We start from the raw sequence: 19,585 nt of genomic DNA on the forward strand, positions 1-19,585 counted from the left end.
CAACATCGAATACTATTCCCAAAATAACTGGATACAACATCGAATACTATTCTCTAAATAACTGGATTCAACATCGAATACTATTCCCGAAATAACTGGATACAACATCGAATACTATTCCCAAAATAACTGGATAATACATCGAATACTATTCCCAAAATAACTGGATACAACATCGAATACTATTCCCAAAATAACTGGATTCAACATCGAATACTATTCCCAAAATAACTGGATACAACATCGAATACTATTCCCAAAATAACTGGATTCAACATCGAATACTATTCCCAAAATAACTGGATACAACATCGAATACTATTCCCAAAATAACTGGATACAACATCGAATACTATTCCCAAAATAACTGGATTCAACATCTAATACTATTCCCAAAATAACTGGATACAACATCGAATACTATTCCCAAAATAACTGGATTCACCATCGAATACTATTCCCAAAATAACTGGATACAACATCGAATACTATTCCCAAAATAACTGGATTCAACATCGAATACTATTCCCAAAATAACTGGATTCAACATCGAATACTATTCCCAAAATAACTGGATACAACATCGAATACTATTCCCAAAATAACTGGATTCAACATCGAATACTATTCCCAAAATAACTGGATACAACATCGAATACTATTCCCAAAATAACTGGATACAACATCGAATACTATTCCCAAAATAACTGGATTCAACATCGAATACTATTCCCAAAATAACTGGATACAACATCGAATACCATTCCCAAAATAACTGGATTCGGCATTAAATAACCCACAAAGGGTTGATATGCCGTTAAACAAAACAAAAAACAAAAAAAAAACGCTATGTATTTGTTCCATTTTATATTATCTGTAAATGGCTGAGGAGTTGAATTGAATTCTTGAGTTAGGGTGGTGTTAGCCATGGCAATTATTGCTTAAAATTTTCTTATAATTGATAAAGGAAAAGAGCTTTGTTTTAATATTAAATGTAGCATACATTTATGTTCTTCCCTCAACTATAGTCGGAAGGTCATTTTCTAAGGACTCAGCTATGTGTACATTCATTTTACCCACATATTGGGAATGTCATCAGCAAATATACCCATTTCAGCAACATCAGGGATGTCGTTTCTGAAGATCAAGAACAAGAAAAGCTCAAATATCAACCCTTTAGGTTCACTCACAATTTGTATTGTTTGGATATACAGTAAACGATGACAACTTGGATTTTTTTTTTTTTTTTTTGGCAAAGAAAGATCTGATTATATTAAATATTCTCCCAGTAATACCTTACAAATTAATTTTCATTAGAAGGCCTTCATTCAAGACCTTTAGATATATCAAGCATCACCGCCCTTGTTTCACTTGTCTTATTCTCTATATGTGATGAATATTATGATATCTACAGTAGAATGTGCTTGCTTAAATAAAAACAGAACAAGTTAGCATTAACAAAGTGGCAGACAATCACCAAATTTATTAAGCATTCAAAGATTATAGTGATAAGTGGGAGAAGAGTGATGGAGACTAGTTCTTTCACCAGAATTCTTGAATACCAAAGAGACAATTTTCCAGCTATAGGTAAAGTAAGATTTAGCAAGCCATTTGTTGTAGAATTTTGAGAGGATAGAGATCAGCTCAGCAGAGCATTTCTTTATTAATATAGCAGAGATATGATTAGGCTCATGTGCTTTGTAGGTGTCAAGGTTTTTTATAATACTAGCAGTTCAGCCCGGTTTTGCTCGGGCCTTATGTACTGTTCATAACTTGCCCTACATGTAAATACACTTTATGTAAGATTTCAAATGTTTAGACCAAAATTTGTCTGAGTAATTTCGTAGAGCCCACAGAGGTCAATTTTTAAAAACTTTGACTCCAATTTTGACCCCTTAACATTTATTATTTTGATCTCAAATCAAAATCCAAAGTTTTACCCATGTCTAAAATTTCAAGTCTTTAGACCCAAAATTGACGGAGGAATTTGGTAGAATCTTTCAACTTTGACCTTTTGGCAGACAAATCTTTGCCCTAAAACTGATTAAAATGCTTGCCACATGTCTGAATACCCATTTCAAATGTTTAGAGCCAAAATTGGCGGAGTAGCTTGCTAGACACCGCAAAGGTCAAATCTTTTGAACTTTGATCCCTTGGTGGCTCAAATTTTTGACCCAAACCAATTAAAAAAACTTGCCCTATCTCTGAATACCCTTTCAAATGTTTAGACGAGAAATTGCCTGAGTAATTTGGTAGAGATCGCAGAGGTCAAATTTTTTTTAAACTTTGACCCCAATTTTAAGTCCTTAGCATTTATTTTTTTGAGCTCAGATCAAATTATAAAGTTTGATTCATGTCCAAGTAACCTACATTCAAAATTTAAAGTGTTTAGACCCAAAATTGACGAAGGAATTTGGTAGAGTTTTCAAAGGTCAAATCGTTGAATTTTGACAGCCAAATTTCTGGCCGAAAACCAATTAAAAAGATTTTCCCAAATCTCAATACTCCTTATGTCAAATCTCGAGTCCCTAGACCAAAAGTTGACAGTTATTTGGTAGGGAAATGTACACAAACACACACACACACACACACACAGACATTTTTACTTTTATAGATATATAGATTCCGGATATGAAGTGTGACTTCAGTCTGTAATACGAAATTTATGAGAGTTCAAAGTTTGCAGAGTTCAAAGTGAACTTCAAGGCGATCTGCTGGATAATTAGTTTAGTTTTATTAGATCAGATGAGATTGTGTTTTGATTATATTGTTGATTACCCATTATTCACAACACTATTATAGATTTTCAAAAAGTGGTGAGTTCTTAGTTTTTGTGACTGCATAAGTTTTCTTGTCATCTTTATATATCTTCTCTTAACTTTCAATGTTACAATGATTTGTTGATGCTATACATTTTTGTCTGTTTGAAATTGACTTATGTTGGTTGAATCAGTGGAATGTTTGCTACCTATGAGTAGTAGCAGCTGCACATGACAAAGTGAATCATTGGTAAAAGTATGGCTTGCTATAAAATTTTTGCATGGGTCCTTCTCGGTTGCTTCCTTTATATACTGATTGGGAGATAAAAAGGTGATCTCTAATGGATCTCCCAATTGTGCCCCTGTTATTAGTATTTCATCATTTTGAATAATGGCTGTTTGGTTTGAGGTCAAGACAAGGGTGATATCAACCATTATCACAAGCTGATCAGTATTTCAATGTGAGCTATGGACATCATTCACACAAGATAGGTTGAGAAGTATGGTATCTGGGAGGTTGGTCGGGAAAGTGACAATCTGTGAAAGTGAGTGTGCTATGAGAAATTATGTGTGCTGATACCAGCTGTGTGTGCATAGCTCGAAAATTCAAGCCAATCACATTTGTAGACATTAAAATCTCTAAATACAGGTATTTGGGTGCTTGGATCTAATGAGAGTGCTGTATCAGAGACAAAATTATACAAAGTACAGTGCTGGGTCGAAGGAGAACAGTAGATTGAATATAAGTAATTAACACTGTTATGAGGTGAATCTAAAGCATGTATTCTTGATCAACTGATTCTAGATTATGTTCTCTAGTCATGAGAGGGTGTTATGAAACTTTGATCCCATGCATATGTTTGTTAGAGTTGTTATGGTGGTAGAGTGGGAGGTATCCAATCATGTTGAGACGTATATGTTAGTTTCATTTAATACTTTTGAGTATTGAGGAGTTTATTAGAAGAAAGGGTTCAATGTCATCAGTATTGGTGCTAAATTGTTGGATATTTTTGAGTGGGTTTTGTTTTTTAGGTAAAGTGAGTTAATTAGCTTACACAAATAAATTATTGGCTGCCTTCATTTATGAGATTGTAGTATCAAGAAAGCTCACTGGAGATAAATGCATGGTCTTTTTTCCTTGTGCAGTTGATAGAGTAGCTGTTCTTAGCGTTTCATAAGAGGTAGGGCTCCTGTACTACTAGTTGGAAACAGCATCTGCACAAGCTCTTAAATCTGCACCCCTGACCTATCAAAACAAGAGCAGGCCAGATTAGTCATGTGAAACTAAGTGACAAACAAAATTTACCCAAATCGAGAAAACGAGAGGTGATGTTCATGTTCCTAGCCAGAAAACAATATCAATCACTGGGCACCATTGAGATGAAGAATGAAGAAGTCGTTATGCTATTGGTAGTGTATTTAAATCAAGGGGAGAAAACTGTTGAAGAAATCAACAAAGAAAAACATTGAATTACAAAATGATTCAAAGAAAACAAATATGCTCAGTTGAATTTAAATTTTAAAAAAGAATTTACAAAAATAACATAATACCATGTAATTTACATCGATTAAACTAATAGTTGAAGTTGGAACAAAAAAATACACTGAAAATGTGTTTTTTCTTGTTTTTACCAAGCAAACTTTATTTCCCTTTTTCTTTTGAAAGCAAGCCAGCTTGGAAGGATGGAACCACTGCCACTGTTATCCTCTGTCTAAACGACACAATGTATATTTCAAATTTGGGAGATAGTAAGGTAAGAAGCCTTTATCAATATGACTGGATTATAACCTGACCTTGAAGTGGGAGAGACTAAGTTAATGAAATTAAATGAATGTCACTTTTTTTCAGAGAGTGCCACCCTCTAAATCACCAGTCTTGAATATTTTTTACTCATGATATATTTTAACAACAACCTAAATCTATCACATTTAGATTTTTTTATCTAATAAAGTAATATGATCATCGTTCAATCTTGACATTTAAGGTGTTGCAAGTGTCTCAAACTCTGGCGTCGGCAATACCAAGAAATGTGTTCTTAATCATGCAGTTCGATCCCATATTAATCATGTCACTTTTTATGCCTTCAAGCCAAATCTTCTTCAGTCTAGCACACTTTCTTGTGCCCAGGATATGCCGACTAGTGATGGGACGATGCAAATATTTTTCGTGATTCCAATATAATTATCAATTCCAATTCTTTTTATTTTTTTGATTTCCTTAAAAACTCACATTTTTTTTTTTTTTACATGGTGGTCACCACTTATCAAGGCCTGGAAGCCACTCAGGGATAAGGGTTATTGCGTGTACAATAATCAATGGGATAATATCGTAGTAATTGTTAGTAATGGAGATTTGATAAAGTGTCTTACTTAAGGGAGCTGTTTATCAGGAATTTGTTTATGTTGGACTTGAAGACATCCAAGTTGTAGTCAGGTGGGAAACAGGCAAACGGAAGAGAGTTCTACAGGCGTGCACTTCTAAGAAAGAAGCTTTGTTCATGGAATCTACATTTTGATTTAGGTGCAGATAAAGAGTGGGGAAAATTATTGAGAGCTAGACTGGTGTTTTTCGTGGAATATTGGCGAGGGGAGATCAGAGACCAGAGCTCAGACGAGCACTTACCATAGAAGTAATGATAAAACAGACTCACAACGTCTCTTCTGTGGGAGAGAGGTTGCAGGGAAGAGAAAAGGGCATCCCCCACTAAGTCACAAAGTCTATTTTGTACTCTGTCAAGGTAGGATAGGCTATTTTAGCAGCTCCTGCTCAGATGTGGCAGCAGCACTCTATCCTTAGACGTACTTGGCTTTTATATAGATATGCAGTGAGATATCTTCTGGAGTGATAGAAGGATCCTACCATTTTTCCAGCAACCTTGGCAACAGACTTGATGTACATGTTCCATTTCAAATCAGAAATAAAGGTCAATCCCAGAAGCTTGTCAAAACATGGAGCCTCCCCAAGACGAGAGCCATCCATTTCAATTGATGCTAGATGGGATCAGAGCGTTGATGATGTAAAAATAGGAGCTTGGTTTTAGATGCATTAAAAGTAACCAGCCACTCCTTTCCCCATTGTACAACGTGATCAAGATCAGAGGAGAGAGAACTTTGTCATTTACGGCCTTTGATGTGTTGCCATAGATGATCGTGTCATCAGCATAGACGTCAACAAATGATTTAAGTATGTATTTTGGGAGATCATTGATGTAGATCAGGAAGAGAGTTGGACCCAGGATGGACCCCTGAGGGACTCCAGCATTAATACTGTGGGCTTCTGATTTTTGCCCATTAACCACTACTCTTATGAGCCTATCAGAGAGAAATGATTTAATAATTGAGAAAACATTTCCAGTTATACCGTAGCTGGAAATCTTGTGAAGTAGGCCTTTGATATGTCAAGAGCAATTTCCCTAGAAAGGAAGCCTTTGTCAAGAGATTCACTAATCCTATGAGATATAACCATTAGCACATCTGCTGTAGATCTAGCAGAACGGAAACCTAAGAAGGTTATTTCTACTGGAGTAGTTGACTACTTCTTTATTTTATATGGATTCCAGCAACTTACTAATGACACACAGGAGACTTATTGGTCTGTACTGAGAGGGAGATGACTTATCACCTGAATTCTTAAATACAGGGCATGCTGATGAGGTTTTCCAGGGTGTTGGGAAGCACTTCTCCTTAAGGCAACGCTTAAACAGTTTTGTAAGTATGGGGGCAAGTTCTGATTGAAGCTTTTTCAACACTATAATTGGAATGCCATCAGGGTCAGTTGCTTTACTGGAATCAAGGTTCTTGATTAGCTTGCCGACCTCACGCACAGATATTTGTATATTGCATAGCGTGTTGTCTGTTATAGGAGAAAATACGGGTAGTTGATGGCCTTCATTGCATAGGGTAGAATTAGCTGCAAAGTTCTTGGCAAATAGTTTGGCCTTGTCTGATGCTGACGAGATGACCTCAGGTCCATTGATGATGGTTGGGATAGAATGCACACTTCTGTTCAGGATCCTATTTGCTATTTGCCAAAACTGGTGGGAACCAAGCTGCTGCTCAGCTACTTTGGAGTTAACGGACTGAGCATATAGCTCTCTTGCATTTTTTATTACTCTTTTACAGTGGTTGCTGGCAGTCCTGAAGGCAGCTTTAGTCTCAGTGAATCTATTATGTTGGCAGCTATGGAAAAAGTGATTTCTGTGCACGATGGCAACAGCACATTCTGGGGAGAACCATGGCTGGCTATTTTGAGGTCTGATACTATAGAGGACACATCCTTTTTAAACATGGAATGTAGAGCTAGATCAGATATAAATGTACGGAAGCTATCCCAGTTAGCCATAGAGTATCGATATACAGTACGGTGGAGAGGTACGTCTGAAGACTTATTACATTTCATTTTTATCTTGACTGATACAACTGAGTGGTCAGAAAATCCCAGAGGAAATAGAACGGAACATTAACATAGGTCAGGGGAAGTTGTGAGAAAAAAGTCTAGAAGGCTTGCATACTGACCGGTACTATCGGGTACACGGGTGTGTTCGTGGACAATCTGGGTGAGGTCATAGGCAATGGTGAAATCATGACAAAACCTTCCCTCATCATCTGTCTTGTTTGAGTGGGTCAGCCATTCCACATTGTGGACATTGAAGTCACTACAAATGTGAATGTTAGCCGAAGAATGAGCAGACAGGATGTGGTCAATTTTCTCAGATATACTCTTAAAGATAGTAACTCCACTGTTGTGGGAGCAATAGAGGGCAAATATAAATGTGGTGGTGTAAGTGCAATCCAGAAGCACATATAAGGTAAATTAGGGTCTTCTCTGGAGATATCCCTACTACACGGAAAGCTATCTTTAATGTAGGCATATATTCCGTGCTCATGGCGATTTAGATGTTAAGTTAGAGTATACTTTAATTATGAACTCATCTAGGGCATATAGTTTCACAAATGATATCGCAAAAAGTTCTGATTCAGATTAATCATTCCAATCCTAAACCGCACACGCATTATGGAATTGATGCTAGACGTGGCACGCTGTACATAACCAAACCGTCTGACACACTAATCCCATCATTGCCAATTTTTTGATGAAACAAGATTGAAGTTGAGATAATCAATCAGAATCCAGAATTGAAAAATTAGAATTTCATGGGTATTGGAAAAATTTTAGGTTAATTTCTGATTCTAAAATTAATTCTTTTAATATCTTTTTTTAAAAACTTAATCTTTTATTATTGGTAAATATTATGATAAATATTTATTGTTTTTGGAACTGTCAGTATCTGTAGATTTTAAAAGCAAATTTAGGTAAACATGACACTGTAAAATGGCACAGTTAAAATGACGGGAGTAAATAGGAAAAATGGCACAAGTGAAAAATAAAAATATTTATCAAATTACTATTTTTGCTCAATTATAAGGAAAAGATTTGAAAAAAATAGTAGTAATGTATGATCCACCCCAATATTACTTTTGTAGAAATATATGCACATATATGACTTTTACAGTAATCCTAAAATTAAAAATAACTCTGTAATTCAATATTTAGATATTGAAAAAAAAAAAGGATTGGAATCAGTAATTGTATCAGAACGTTGAAAAATGTTAGAATTATGCAAGGATCTTTTCCTTCAATTCACAGCTGCCCATCATGTGTGATTATCCCATTTGCCATTTTGGAAAGTGTGAGTTTTTGCTCATCAGTTTTTGCTCAACAATTTTTTGGCAATATTTGATTTATGAGTCGACTAACAGATGAATTTGCCGCTAGTATGCCATCAATTTGCTTATTTACACTTGTTGGTGGTAGCCTCCCCTTATCTTATTTTGATTAAATTTAACTTCAGTTATGACATTACAGGCAAATTATCATTTCTATAATTTTTAATAAATATTAGGCACAATATAATTGTATAATTAGTGAGTTAAGAATGTGTTGATGAATTATTATTGCCGTGAAATGGAGTGGCTTTACAAACATGGTAAATCCAATAAGGTTCCAAAAATTCAGTGTTGTACCTGTATTTTTATTATGACCTGATGACTGATAATTTTAGAAATAGCTTTTTTATTTAACGGCTATAAGACTTTTTTTTATTTGTAGGCCATCTTATGTCGGTATAAAGAAGATGCTCAGCGCTACATCCCTATTCCTCTCACAACGAATCACAACCCGACAGTCTATGAAGAACGGATACGAATACAGAAAGCAGGTGGCCATGTCAAGTAAGATAACATTATTTTATTATAATCTGACAATTTATAATATGTTAATAATATCTTAATGAAGCTTGCTTTCCGGGCTGTTGGAAAACTGCTTCTGTTGTACCAGTATTCAAGAATTCTGGCGAAAGGACAGACCCATCAAATTATCGCCCCATTAGCCTCCTCCCACTTTTTGCCAAAATATTTGAGACCATAATTAACCATGCTCTAGTCCATCATCTTACAGATGCTAAACTACTGACTGACAAACAATATGGATTTAGACAAGCCCGTTCCACAGCAGACATCCTCACCGTGATCTCTGAACGTATATACCAATCACTGGACAAAGCGGGGGAAGGCAGAGCGGTAGCTCTAGATATATCTAAGGCTTTTGACAGGGTATGGCATGAGGGTCTCCTCAGTAAAATCAGATCATACGGTATCACTGGTAGAATACTTAACATAATTAAATCCTTCTTAGATAAGAGAAAAATCCAGGTAGTCCTCGACGGTCGCACATCTAAACAATATGATATAAATGCGGGAGTGCCCCAGGGTTCTATCCTTGGACCTCTATTGTTCCTGATATTCATAAATGACCTCCCCGACAACATTGCCTCTGAGATGGGTATATATGCTGATGACACTACACTCTATGGCAGACACGACAGGAAGACGAATGAACACATTTCTAAAGAAATGGCAGAAACACTAGAGGAAGACCTCCAATCTGTAGTGGAATGGGGACAAAAGTGGTTGGTCGCGTTCAATGCTGCCAAGACTAAACTAGTTTCATTCAATAATTACAAGAAACCCTCTCTACCACCAATAGCAATGGCCAACGACTCTTTATCTGAGAGTCCATCTTTCAAACTCCTTGGCCTAACGTTCACAGGAAACATGAGTTGGAACAATTACATTGAAGGCATTGCCAGGGCCGCTGCAAGAAAGGTAGGCTCTCTCTACCGTGCTAGAAAACTACTAACACCCGAAAGTATTCTGTACCTCTATAAGGCCACCATTCGCCCATGTATGGAGTATTGCTGCCACATCTGGGCTGGTGCATCTGCTACTAGTCTCTCGCTCCTTGACAAGGTTCAAAAGAGAGTCGCAAATCTGATAGGCCCTGAACTGGCATCTAAGCTTCAGCCTCTGTCCCATCGACGAAATGTTGCATCCCTCTGCCTGTTCTACAAGTATTTTAGTGGTGAATGCTCTGATGAACTGCAATCACTTGTGCCCCCACGACGCGAGCACCCTCGACAAACCCGACAGGCTACTAGATCCCACCCCCACACTGTAGAGGTCCCTAGATGTAAAAGATCTTTTTACTCCAATAGTTTCTTCCCCAGAACCGCAAGACTCTGGAATTCCATTCCAGGTCCCTGCTTCCCCAACAGTACTGACGTGCAGAAGTTCAAGTGTAATGTGAACCGACACCTTGCTGCCCAAATCCCTACATAGTACCCCAGTAGTTGTTGCCCCTGATAGTAGCCCCCTACACCAAAGTGGCAATTTGCCTTGTTTGGGGTGAAAATGTAATAAAAAAAAAAATAAAAAAAATGTTTATAATATTCATTGTGTATTCCTTTATCCATATTAACATGAAAATAAAATGTAGATTTTGGATGTTGCAATCTTATTGTGACAAGTCCTGTGGAATCACTAAATTTTGATAAAATTTAACAGTAAGTACTAACAGACAACGCGTCTTTATTTTAACTAGCAAAAATTTAGTCAACTGTGGAAAAGACATGTTTTTTTTTAATTCTAAGCAAAAATTTGGTCAACTGTAAAAAAAGACGTTTTTTTTTAATTCTAAGCAAAAATTTAGTCAACTGTGAAAAAGACATGTTTTTTTTTAATTCTAAGCAAAAATTTAGTCAACTGTGAAAAAGACATGTTTTTTTTAAATTCTAAGCAAAAATTTAGCCACCTGTGAAAAAGACATGTTTTTTTAATTCTAAGCAAAAATTTAGTCAACTGTGAAAAAGACATGTTTTTTTAAATTCTAAGCAAAAATGTAGTCAACTGTTAAAATGACATGTTTTTTTTAATTCTAAGCAAAAATTTAGTCAACTGTAAAAAAAAGACATGTTTTTTTTTAATTCTAAGCAAAAATTTAGTCAACTGTGGGAAAGACATGTTTTTTTAAAATTCTAAGCAAAACTTTAGTCAACTGTGAAAAAGACATGTTTTTTTTTAATTCTAAGCAAACAGTTAGTAAACTGTGGAAAAGACATGTTTTTTTTTATTCTAAGCAAAAATTTAGTCAATTGTGAAGAAGACATGTTTTTTTTTTAATTCTAAGCAAAAATTTATTCAACTGTAAGAAAAGACATGTTTTTTTAATTCTAAGCAAAAATTTAGTCAACTGTAAGAAAAGACATGTTTTTTTAATTCTAAGCAAAAATTTATTCAACTGTAAGAAAAGACATGTTTTTTTAATTCTAAGCAAAATGTAGTCAACTGTAAGAAAAGACATTTTTTTTTTAATTCTAAGCAAAAATTTAGTCAACTGTAAAAAAAGGCATGTTTTTTTTTAATTCTAAGCAAAAATTTAGTCAATTGTGAAGAAGACATGTTTTTTTTAATGCTAAAAAGCAAAAATTTAGTCACCTGTGCAAAAAACATGTTTTTTTTTATTCTAAGCAAAAATTTAGTCAACTGTAAGAAAGGACATGTTTTTTTTTTTAATTCTAAGCAAAAAATTAGTAAACCGTGGAAAAGACATGTTTTTTTTAATTATAAGCAAAAATTTAATCAATTGTGAAGACATGTTTTTTTTTAATTCTAAGCAAAAATTTAGTCAACTGTAAAAAAGACGTTTTTTTTTAATTTAAAGCAAAAATTTAGTCAACTGTGAAAAAGACATGTTTTTTTTAATTCTAAGCAAAAATTGAGTCAACTGTGAAAAAGACATGTTTTTTTAATTCTAAGCAAAAATTTAGTCAACTGTGAAAAAGACATGGTTTTTTTTAATTCTAAGCAAAAATTTAGTCAACTGTGAAAAAGACATGTTTTTTTTAATTCTAAGAAAAAATTTAGTCAACTGTGGAAAAGACATGTTTTTTTTTAATTCTAAACCAACAGTTAGGCAACTGTAAAAAAAGACGTTTTTTTTTAATTCTAAGCAAAAATTTAGTAGACTGTGGAAAAAAAGTTTTTATTGATGCTAAGCAAAAATTTAGTCAATTGTGAAGAAGACATGTTTTTTTTATTCTAAGCAAACATTTAGTCAACTGTAAAAAAAGACATGTTTTTTCTAATTCTAAGCAAAAATTTAGTCAACTGTAAAAAAAGACATGTTTTTTTTCTAATTCTAAGGAAAATTTAGTCAACTGTGAAAAAGACATGTTTTTTAAAAATTCTAAGAAAAAATTTAGTCAACTGTGAAAAAAACATGTTTTTTTAATTCTAAGCAAAAATTTAGTCAACTGTAAAAAAAATGTTTTTTTTTAATTCTAAGCAAAAATTTAGTCAACTGTGGGAAAGACATGTTTTTTTAAAATTCTAAGCAAAACTTTAGTCAACTGTGAAAAAGACATGTTTTTTTTTTTAATTCTAAGCAAACAGTTAGTCAACTGTGAAAAAGACATGTTTTTTTTTAATTCTAAGCAAAAATTTAGTCAACTGCAAGGAAAGACATGTTTCTTTAATTCTAAGCAAAACTTTAGTCAACTGTAAAAAAAAGCTTGTTTTTTTTAAATTCTAAGCAAAAATTTAGTAAACTGTGGAAAAGACGTTTTTTTAATGCTAAGCAAAAATTAAATCAACTGTGAAGAAGACATGTTTTTTTTTTAATTTTAAGCAAAAATTTAGTCAACTGTAAAAAAAGACGTTTTTTTTTAAATCTAAAATTAGGCATATCATTTTTAATTCTAAGCAAAAATTTAGTAACCTGTGCAAAAAAAATGTTTTTTTTTTATTCTAAGCAAAAATTTAGTCAACTGTAAGAAAGGACATGTTTTTTTTTTTTTAATTCTAAGCAAAAAATTAGTAAACCGTCGAAAAGACATGTTTTTTTTAATTATAAGCAAAAATTTAATCAATTGTGAAGAAGACATGTTTTTTTTTAATTCTAAGCAAAAATTTAGTCAACTGTGAAAAAGACATGTTTTTTTTAAATTCTAAGCAAAAATTTAGTCAACTGTAAAAAAAGACATGTCTTTTTTTTATTCTAAGCAAAAATTTAGTCAACTGTAAAAAAAGACATGTTTTTTTAATTCTAAGCAAAAATTTAGTAAACTTTGGAAAAAAAGTTTTTATTAATGCTAAGCAAAAATTTAGTCAATTGTGAAGAAGACATGTTTTTTTAATTCTAAGCATAAATTTAGTCAACTGTGGAAAAGACATGTTTTTTTTAATTCTAAGCAAAAATTTAGTCAATTGTGAAGAAAACAGGTTTTTATTTTTAATTCTAAGCAAAGATTTAGTCAGCTGTAAAAAATGACATGTTTTTTTTTTAATTCTAAGCAAAAATTGAGTCAACTGTGAAAAAGACATGTTTTTTTTATTCTAAGCAAACATTTAGTCAACTGTAAAAAAAGACATGTTTTTTCTAATTCTAAGCAAAAATTTAGTCAACTGTAAAAAAAGACATGTTTTTTAAAAATTCTAAGCAAAAATTTAGTAAACTGTGAAAAAAACATGTTTTTTTAAATTCTAAGCATAAATTTAGTCAACTGTAGAAAAAGACATGTTTTTTTTTAATTCTAAGCAAAAATTTAGTCAACTGTGGGAAAGACATGTTTTTTTAAAATTCTAAGCAAAACTTTAGTCAACTGTGAAAAAGACATGTTTTTTTTTAATTCTAAGCAAAAATTTAGTCAACTGTAAAAAAAGACATGTTTTTTTAATTCTAAGCAAAACTTTAGTCAACTGCAAGGAAAGACATGTTTCTTTAATTCTAAGCAAAACTTTAGTCAACTGTAAAAAAAAGCTTGTTTTTTTTAAATTCTAAGCAAAAATTTAGTAAACTGTGGAAAAGACGTTTTTTTAATGCTAAGCAAAAATTTAATCAACTGTGAAGAAGACATGTTTGTTTTTTAATTTTAAGCAAAAATTTAGTCAACTGTAAAAAAAGACGTTTTTTTTTAAATCTAAAATTAGGCATATCATTTTTAATTCTAAGCAAAAAATTAGTAAACCGTCGAAAAGACATGTTTTTTTTTAATTATAAGCAAAAATTTAATCAATTGTGAAGAAGACATGTTTTTTTTTAATTCTAAGCAAAAATTTAGTCAACTGTGAAAAAGACATGTTTTTTTAATTCTAAGCAAAAATTTAGTCAACTGTGAAAAAGACATGGTTTTTTTTAATTCTAAGCAAAAATTTAGTCAACTGTGAAAAAGACATGTTTTTTTTAATTCTAAGAAAAAATTTAGTCAACTGTGAAAAAGACATGTTTTTTTTAATTCTAAGCAAAAATTTAGTCAACTGTGAAAAAGACATGGTTTTTTTTAATTCTAAGCAAAAATTTAGTCAACTGTGAAAAAGACATGGTTTTTTTTTAATTCTAAGCAAAAATTTAGTCAACTGTGAAAAAGACATGTTTTTTTTAATTCTAAGAAAAAATTTAGTCAACTGTGGAAAAGACGTGTTTTTTTTTTAATTCTAAACCAACAGTTAGGCAACTGTAAAAAAAGACATGTCTTTTTTTTATTCTAAGCAAAAATTAAGTCAACTGTAAAAAAAGACATGTTTTTTTTTAATTCTAAGCAAAAATTTAGTCAACTGTGAAAAGACATTTTTTTTTTAATTCTAAGAAAAAAATTTAGTCAATTGTGAAGAAGACATGTTTTTTTTAATTCTAAGCAAAAATTTAGTCAATTGTGAAGAAGACATGTTTTTTTAATTCTAAGCAAAAATTTAGTCAACTGTGGAAAAGACATGTTTTTTTTAATTCTAAGAAAAAAATTTAGTCAATTGTGAAGAAAACAGGTTTTTATTTTTAATAATAAGCAAAGATTTAGTCAGCTGTAAAAAATGACATGTTTGTTTTTTAATTCTAAGCAAAAATTGAGTCAACTGTGAAAAAGACATGTTTTTTTTATTCTAAGCAAACATTTAGTCAACTGTAAAAAAAGACATGTTTTTTCTAATTCTAAGCAAAAATTTAGTCAACTGTAAAAAAAGACATGTTTTTTTTCTAATTCTAAGGAAAATTTAGTCAACTGTGAAAAAGACATGTTTTTTTAATTCTAAGCAAAAATTTATTCAACTGTGAAAAAGACATGTTTTTTTAATTCTAAGCAAAAATTTATTCAACTGTGAAAAAGACATGTTTTTTTAATTCTAAGCAAAAATTTATTCAACTGTGAAAAAGACATGTTTTTTTAATTCTAAGCAAAAATTTAGTCAATTGTAGAAAAAGACATGTTTTTTTTTAATTCTAAGCAAAACTTTAGTCAACTGTGAAAAAGACATGTTTTTTTTTAATTCTAAGCAAACAGTTAGTCAACTGTGAAAAAGACATGTTTTTTTTTAATTCTAAGCAAAAATTTAGTCAACTGTAAAAAAAGACATGTGTTTTTTAATTCTAAGCAAAACTTTAGTCAACTGCAAGGAAAGACATGTTTCTTTAATTCTAAGCAAAACTTTAGTCAACTGTAAAAAAAAGCTTGTTTTTTTTAAATTCTAAGCAAAAATTTAGTAAACTGTGGAAAAGACGTTTTTTAAATGCTAAGCAAAAATTTAATCAACTGTGAAGAAGACATGTTTTTTTTTTAATTTTAAGCAAAAATTTAGTCAACTGTAAAAAAAGACGTTTTTTTTTTAAATCTAAAATTAGGCATATCATTTTTAATTCTAAGCAAAAATTTAGTAACCTGTGCAAAAAAAATGTTTTTTTTTATTCTAAGCAAAAATTTAGTCAACTGTAAGAAAGTACATGTTTTTTTTTTTAATTCTAAGCAAAAAATTAGTAAACCGTCGAAAAGAAAAAATTTAATCAATTGTGAAGAAGACATGTTTTTTTTTTAATTCTAAGCAAAAATTTAGTCAACTGTGAAAAAGACATGTTTTTTTTTAATTCTAAGCAAAAATTTAGTCAACTGTGAAAAAGACATGTATTTTTTAATTCTAAGCAAAAATTTAGTCAACTGTGGAAAAGACATGTTTTTTTTTAAATTCTAAGCCAACAGTTAGGCAACTGTAAAAAAAGACATGTCTTTTTTTTTATTCTAAGCAAAAATTTAGTCAACTGTAAAAAAGACATGTTTTTTTAATTCTAACCAAAAATTTAGTAAACTGTGAAAAAGACATGTTTTTTTTAATGCTAAGCAAAAATTTAGTCAATTGTGAAGAAGACATGTTTTTTTATAATTCTAAGCGAAAATTTAGTCAACTGTAAAAAAGACATGTTTTTTTTAATTCTAAGCAAAAATTTAGTCAACTGTGAAAAAGACATGTTTCTTTTTATATCTAATAAAAAATTTAGTCAATTGTGTAGAAGACATATTTTTTTTTTAATTCTAAGCAAAAATTTAGTCAACTGTAAAAAAGGATGTTTTTTTTTAATTCTAAGCAAAAATTTAGTCAACTGCAAGAAAAGATATGTTTTTTTAAATTCTAAGCAAAAATTTAGTCAACTGTGAAAAAGACATGTTTCTTTTTATATCTAATAAAAAATTTAGTCAATTGTGAAGAAGATATTTTTTTTTTAAATTCTAAACAAAAATTTAGTCAACTGTGAAAAAGACGTTTTTTTTTAATTCTAAGCAAAAATTTAGTCAACTGTAAAAAATGATGTTTTTTTTAATTCTAAGCAAAAATTTAGTAAACTGTGGAAAAAAAAGTTTTTATTAATGCTAAGCAAAAATTTAGTCAATTGTGAAGAAGACATGTTTTTTTTAATTCTAAGCAAAAATTTAGTCAATTGTGAAGAAGACATGTTTTTTTAATTCTAAGCAAAAATTTAGTCAATTGTGAAGAAGACATGTTTTTTTAATTCTAAGCAAAAATTTAGTCAACTGTGAAAAAGACATGTTTTTTTTAATTCTAAGCATAAATTTAGTCAACTGTGGAAAAGACATTTTTTTTTTTAATTCTAAGCAAAAATTTAGTCAATTGTGAAGAAAACAGGTTTTTATTTTTAATTCTAAGCAAAGATTTAATCAGCTGTAAAAAATGACATGTTTTTTTTCTAATTCTAAGCAAAAATTTAGTCAACTGTAAAAAAAGGCATGTTTTTTTCACAATTGACTAAATTTTTTATTAGATATAAAAAGAAACATGTCTTTTTCACAGTTGACTAAATTTTTGCTTAGAATTAAAAAAAAACATGTCTTTTCTTGCAGTTGACTAAATTTTTGCTTAGAATTAAAAAAATTATCCTTTTTTACAGTTGACTAAAAGTTGGCTTAGAATTACGAAGCAAAAATTTAGTAAACTGTGGAAAAAAAGTTTTTATTAATGCTAAGCAAAAATTTAGTCAATTGTGAAGAAGACATGTTTTTTTTTTAATTTTAAGAAAAACTTTAGTCAACTGTAAAAAAAGACGTTTTTTTTAATCTAAAATTAGGCATGTTTTTTTAATTCTAAGCAAACATTTAGTCACCTCTGAAAAAAACATGTTTTTTTTATTCTAAGCAAAAATTTAGTCAACTGTAAGAAAGCACATGTTTTTTTTTTAAATTAAAAGAAAAAAATTAGTAAACTGTAGAAAAGACATGTTTTTTTTTAAATTTTATGCAAAAATTTAGTCAACTGTGAAAAAGACATTTTTTTTTAAATTCTAAGCAATATTTAGTAAACTGTGAAAAAAACATGTTTTTTTAAATTCTAAGCAAAAATTTAGTCAACTATGGGAAAGACATGTTTTTTTAAAATTCTAAGCAAAACTTTAGTCAACTGTGAAAAAGACATGTTTTTTTTTAATTCTAAGCAAACAGTTAGTCAACTGTGAAAAAGACATGTTTTTTTTTGATTCTAAGCAAAAATTTAGTCAATTGTGAAGATGACATGTTTTTTTTAATTCTAAGTAAAAATTTACTCAACTGTAAAAAAAAGACTTTTTTTTTTAAATCTAAAATTAGGCATGATTTTTTTTAATTCTAAGCAAACAGTTAGTCAACTGTGAAAAAGACATGTTTTTTTTAATTCTAAGCAAAAATTTAGTCAACTGTAAAAAAAGACATGTTTTTTTTAATTCTAAGCAAAACTTTAGTCAACTGCAAGAAAAGACATGTTTCTTTAATTCTAAGCAAAACTTTAGTCAACTGGAAAAAAAAAGCTTGTTTTTTTTTAAATTCTAAGCAAAAATTTAGAAAACTGTGGAAAAGACGTTTTTTTAATTCTAAGCAAAAATTTAGTCAACTGTAAAAAACATGTTTTTTTTAATTCTAAGCATAAATTTAGTCAACTGTGGAAAAGACATGTTTTTTTTTATTCTAAGCAAAAATTTAGTCAATTGTGAAGAAAACAGGTTTTTATTTTTAATTCTAAGCAAAGATTTAGTCAGCTGTAAAAAATGACATGTTTTTTTTTTTAATTCTAAGCAAAAATTGAGTCAACTGTGAAAAAGACATGTTTTTTTTATTCTAAGCAAACATTTAGTCAACTGTAAAAAAAGACATGTTTTTTCTTATTCTAAGCAAAAATTTAGTCAACTGTGAAAAAAGACATGATTTTTTTTTAATTCTAAGCAAAAATTTAGTCAACTGTAAAAAAAGATGTTTTTTTTTAATTCTAAGCAAAAATTTAGTCAACTGTAAAAAAAAGACATGTTTTTTCTAATTCTAAGCAACAATTTAGTCAACTGTAAAAATAAAACATGTTTTTTTTTAATTCTGAGCAAAAATTTAGTCGATTGTAAAAAAAGACATGTTTTTTCTAATTCTAAGCAAAAATTTAGTCAACTGTAAAAAAAGACATGTTTGTTTAATTCTAAGCAAAAATTTTGTCAACTGTAAAAAAAGACATGTTTGTTTAATTCTAAGCAAAAATTTGTCAATTGTGAAGAAGACATGTTTTTTTTAATTATAAGCAAAAATTTAGTCAACTGTAAAAAAGACGTTTTCTTTTAATTCTAAGCAAAAATTTAGTGAACTGTAAAAAAAGACTTTTTTTTTAATTATAAGCAAAAATTTACTAAACTGTGGAAAAGACATGTTTTTTTTAATTGTAAGCAAAAATTTAGTCAACTGTGAAAAAGATATGTTTGTTTAATTCTAAGCAAAAATTTAGTCAACTGTAAAAAAAGACATGTTTTTTTTTAATTCTAAGCAAAAATTTAGTCAACTGAAAGAAAAGACATGTTTTTTTTAATTCTAAGCAAAAATTTAGTAAAGTGTGGAAAAGACGTTTTTTTTTATTCTAAGCAAAGATTTAGTAAATTGTGAAAAAGATATGTTTCTCTTTATTCTAACCAAAAATTTAGTCAACTGTAAAAAAAGACGTTCTGTTGAATTCTTATCAAAAATTTAGTCAACTGTAAGAAAAGACATGTTTTTTTAAATTCTAAGCAAAAATTTTGTCAACAGTGGAAAAGACATGTTTTTTTAAATTCTAAGCAAACAGTTAGTCAACTGTAAAAAATACATCTTTTTTTTTTAAAATCTAAGAAAAAAATTTAGTCAACTGTAAAAAAAGACATGTTTTTTCTAATTCTA

General features: G+C 30.3%; 1 protein-coding gene across 3 annotated transcripts in view; it reads left to right on the forward strand.

The window, feature by feature from the left end:
* The window catches only part of LOC145246779 (integrin-linked kinase-associated serine/threonine phosphatase 2C-like), a 148,718-nt gene that overhangs the window by 107,488 nt on the left and 21,645 nt on the right, over nt 1–19,585 (forward strand). For all 3 annotated transcript variants that reach the window (XM_080108572.1, XM_080108570.1, XM_080108571.1), the window contains exons 6-7: nt 4,426–4,513; nt 8,869–8,990. In XM_080108572.1, coding sequence (XP_079964698.1) covers nt 4,426–4,513; nt 8,869–8,990 — 210 coding nt within the window. The remainder of the gene's footprint in view (nt 1–4,425; nt 4,514–8,868; nt 8,991–19,585) is intronic.

The sequence above is a fragment of the Euprymna scolopes genome, chromosome 24, assembly GCF_053919585.1.
Source record: "Euprymna scolopes isolate OS-2025 chromosome 24, ASM5391958v1, whole genome shotgun sequence".
Classification (NCBI taxonomy): domain Eukaryota; kingdom Metazoa; phylum Mollusca; class Cephalopoda; order Sepiida; family Sepiolidae; genus Euprymna; species Euprymna scolopes.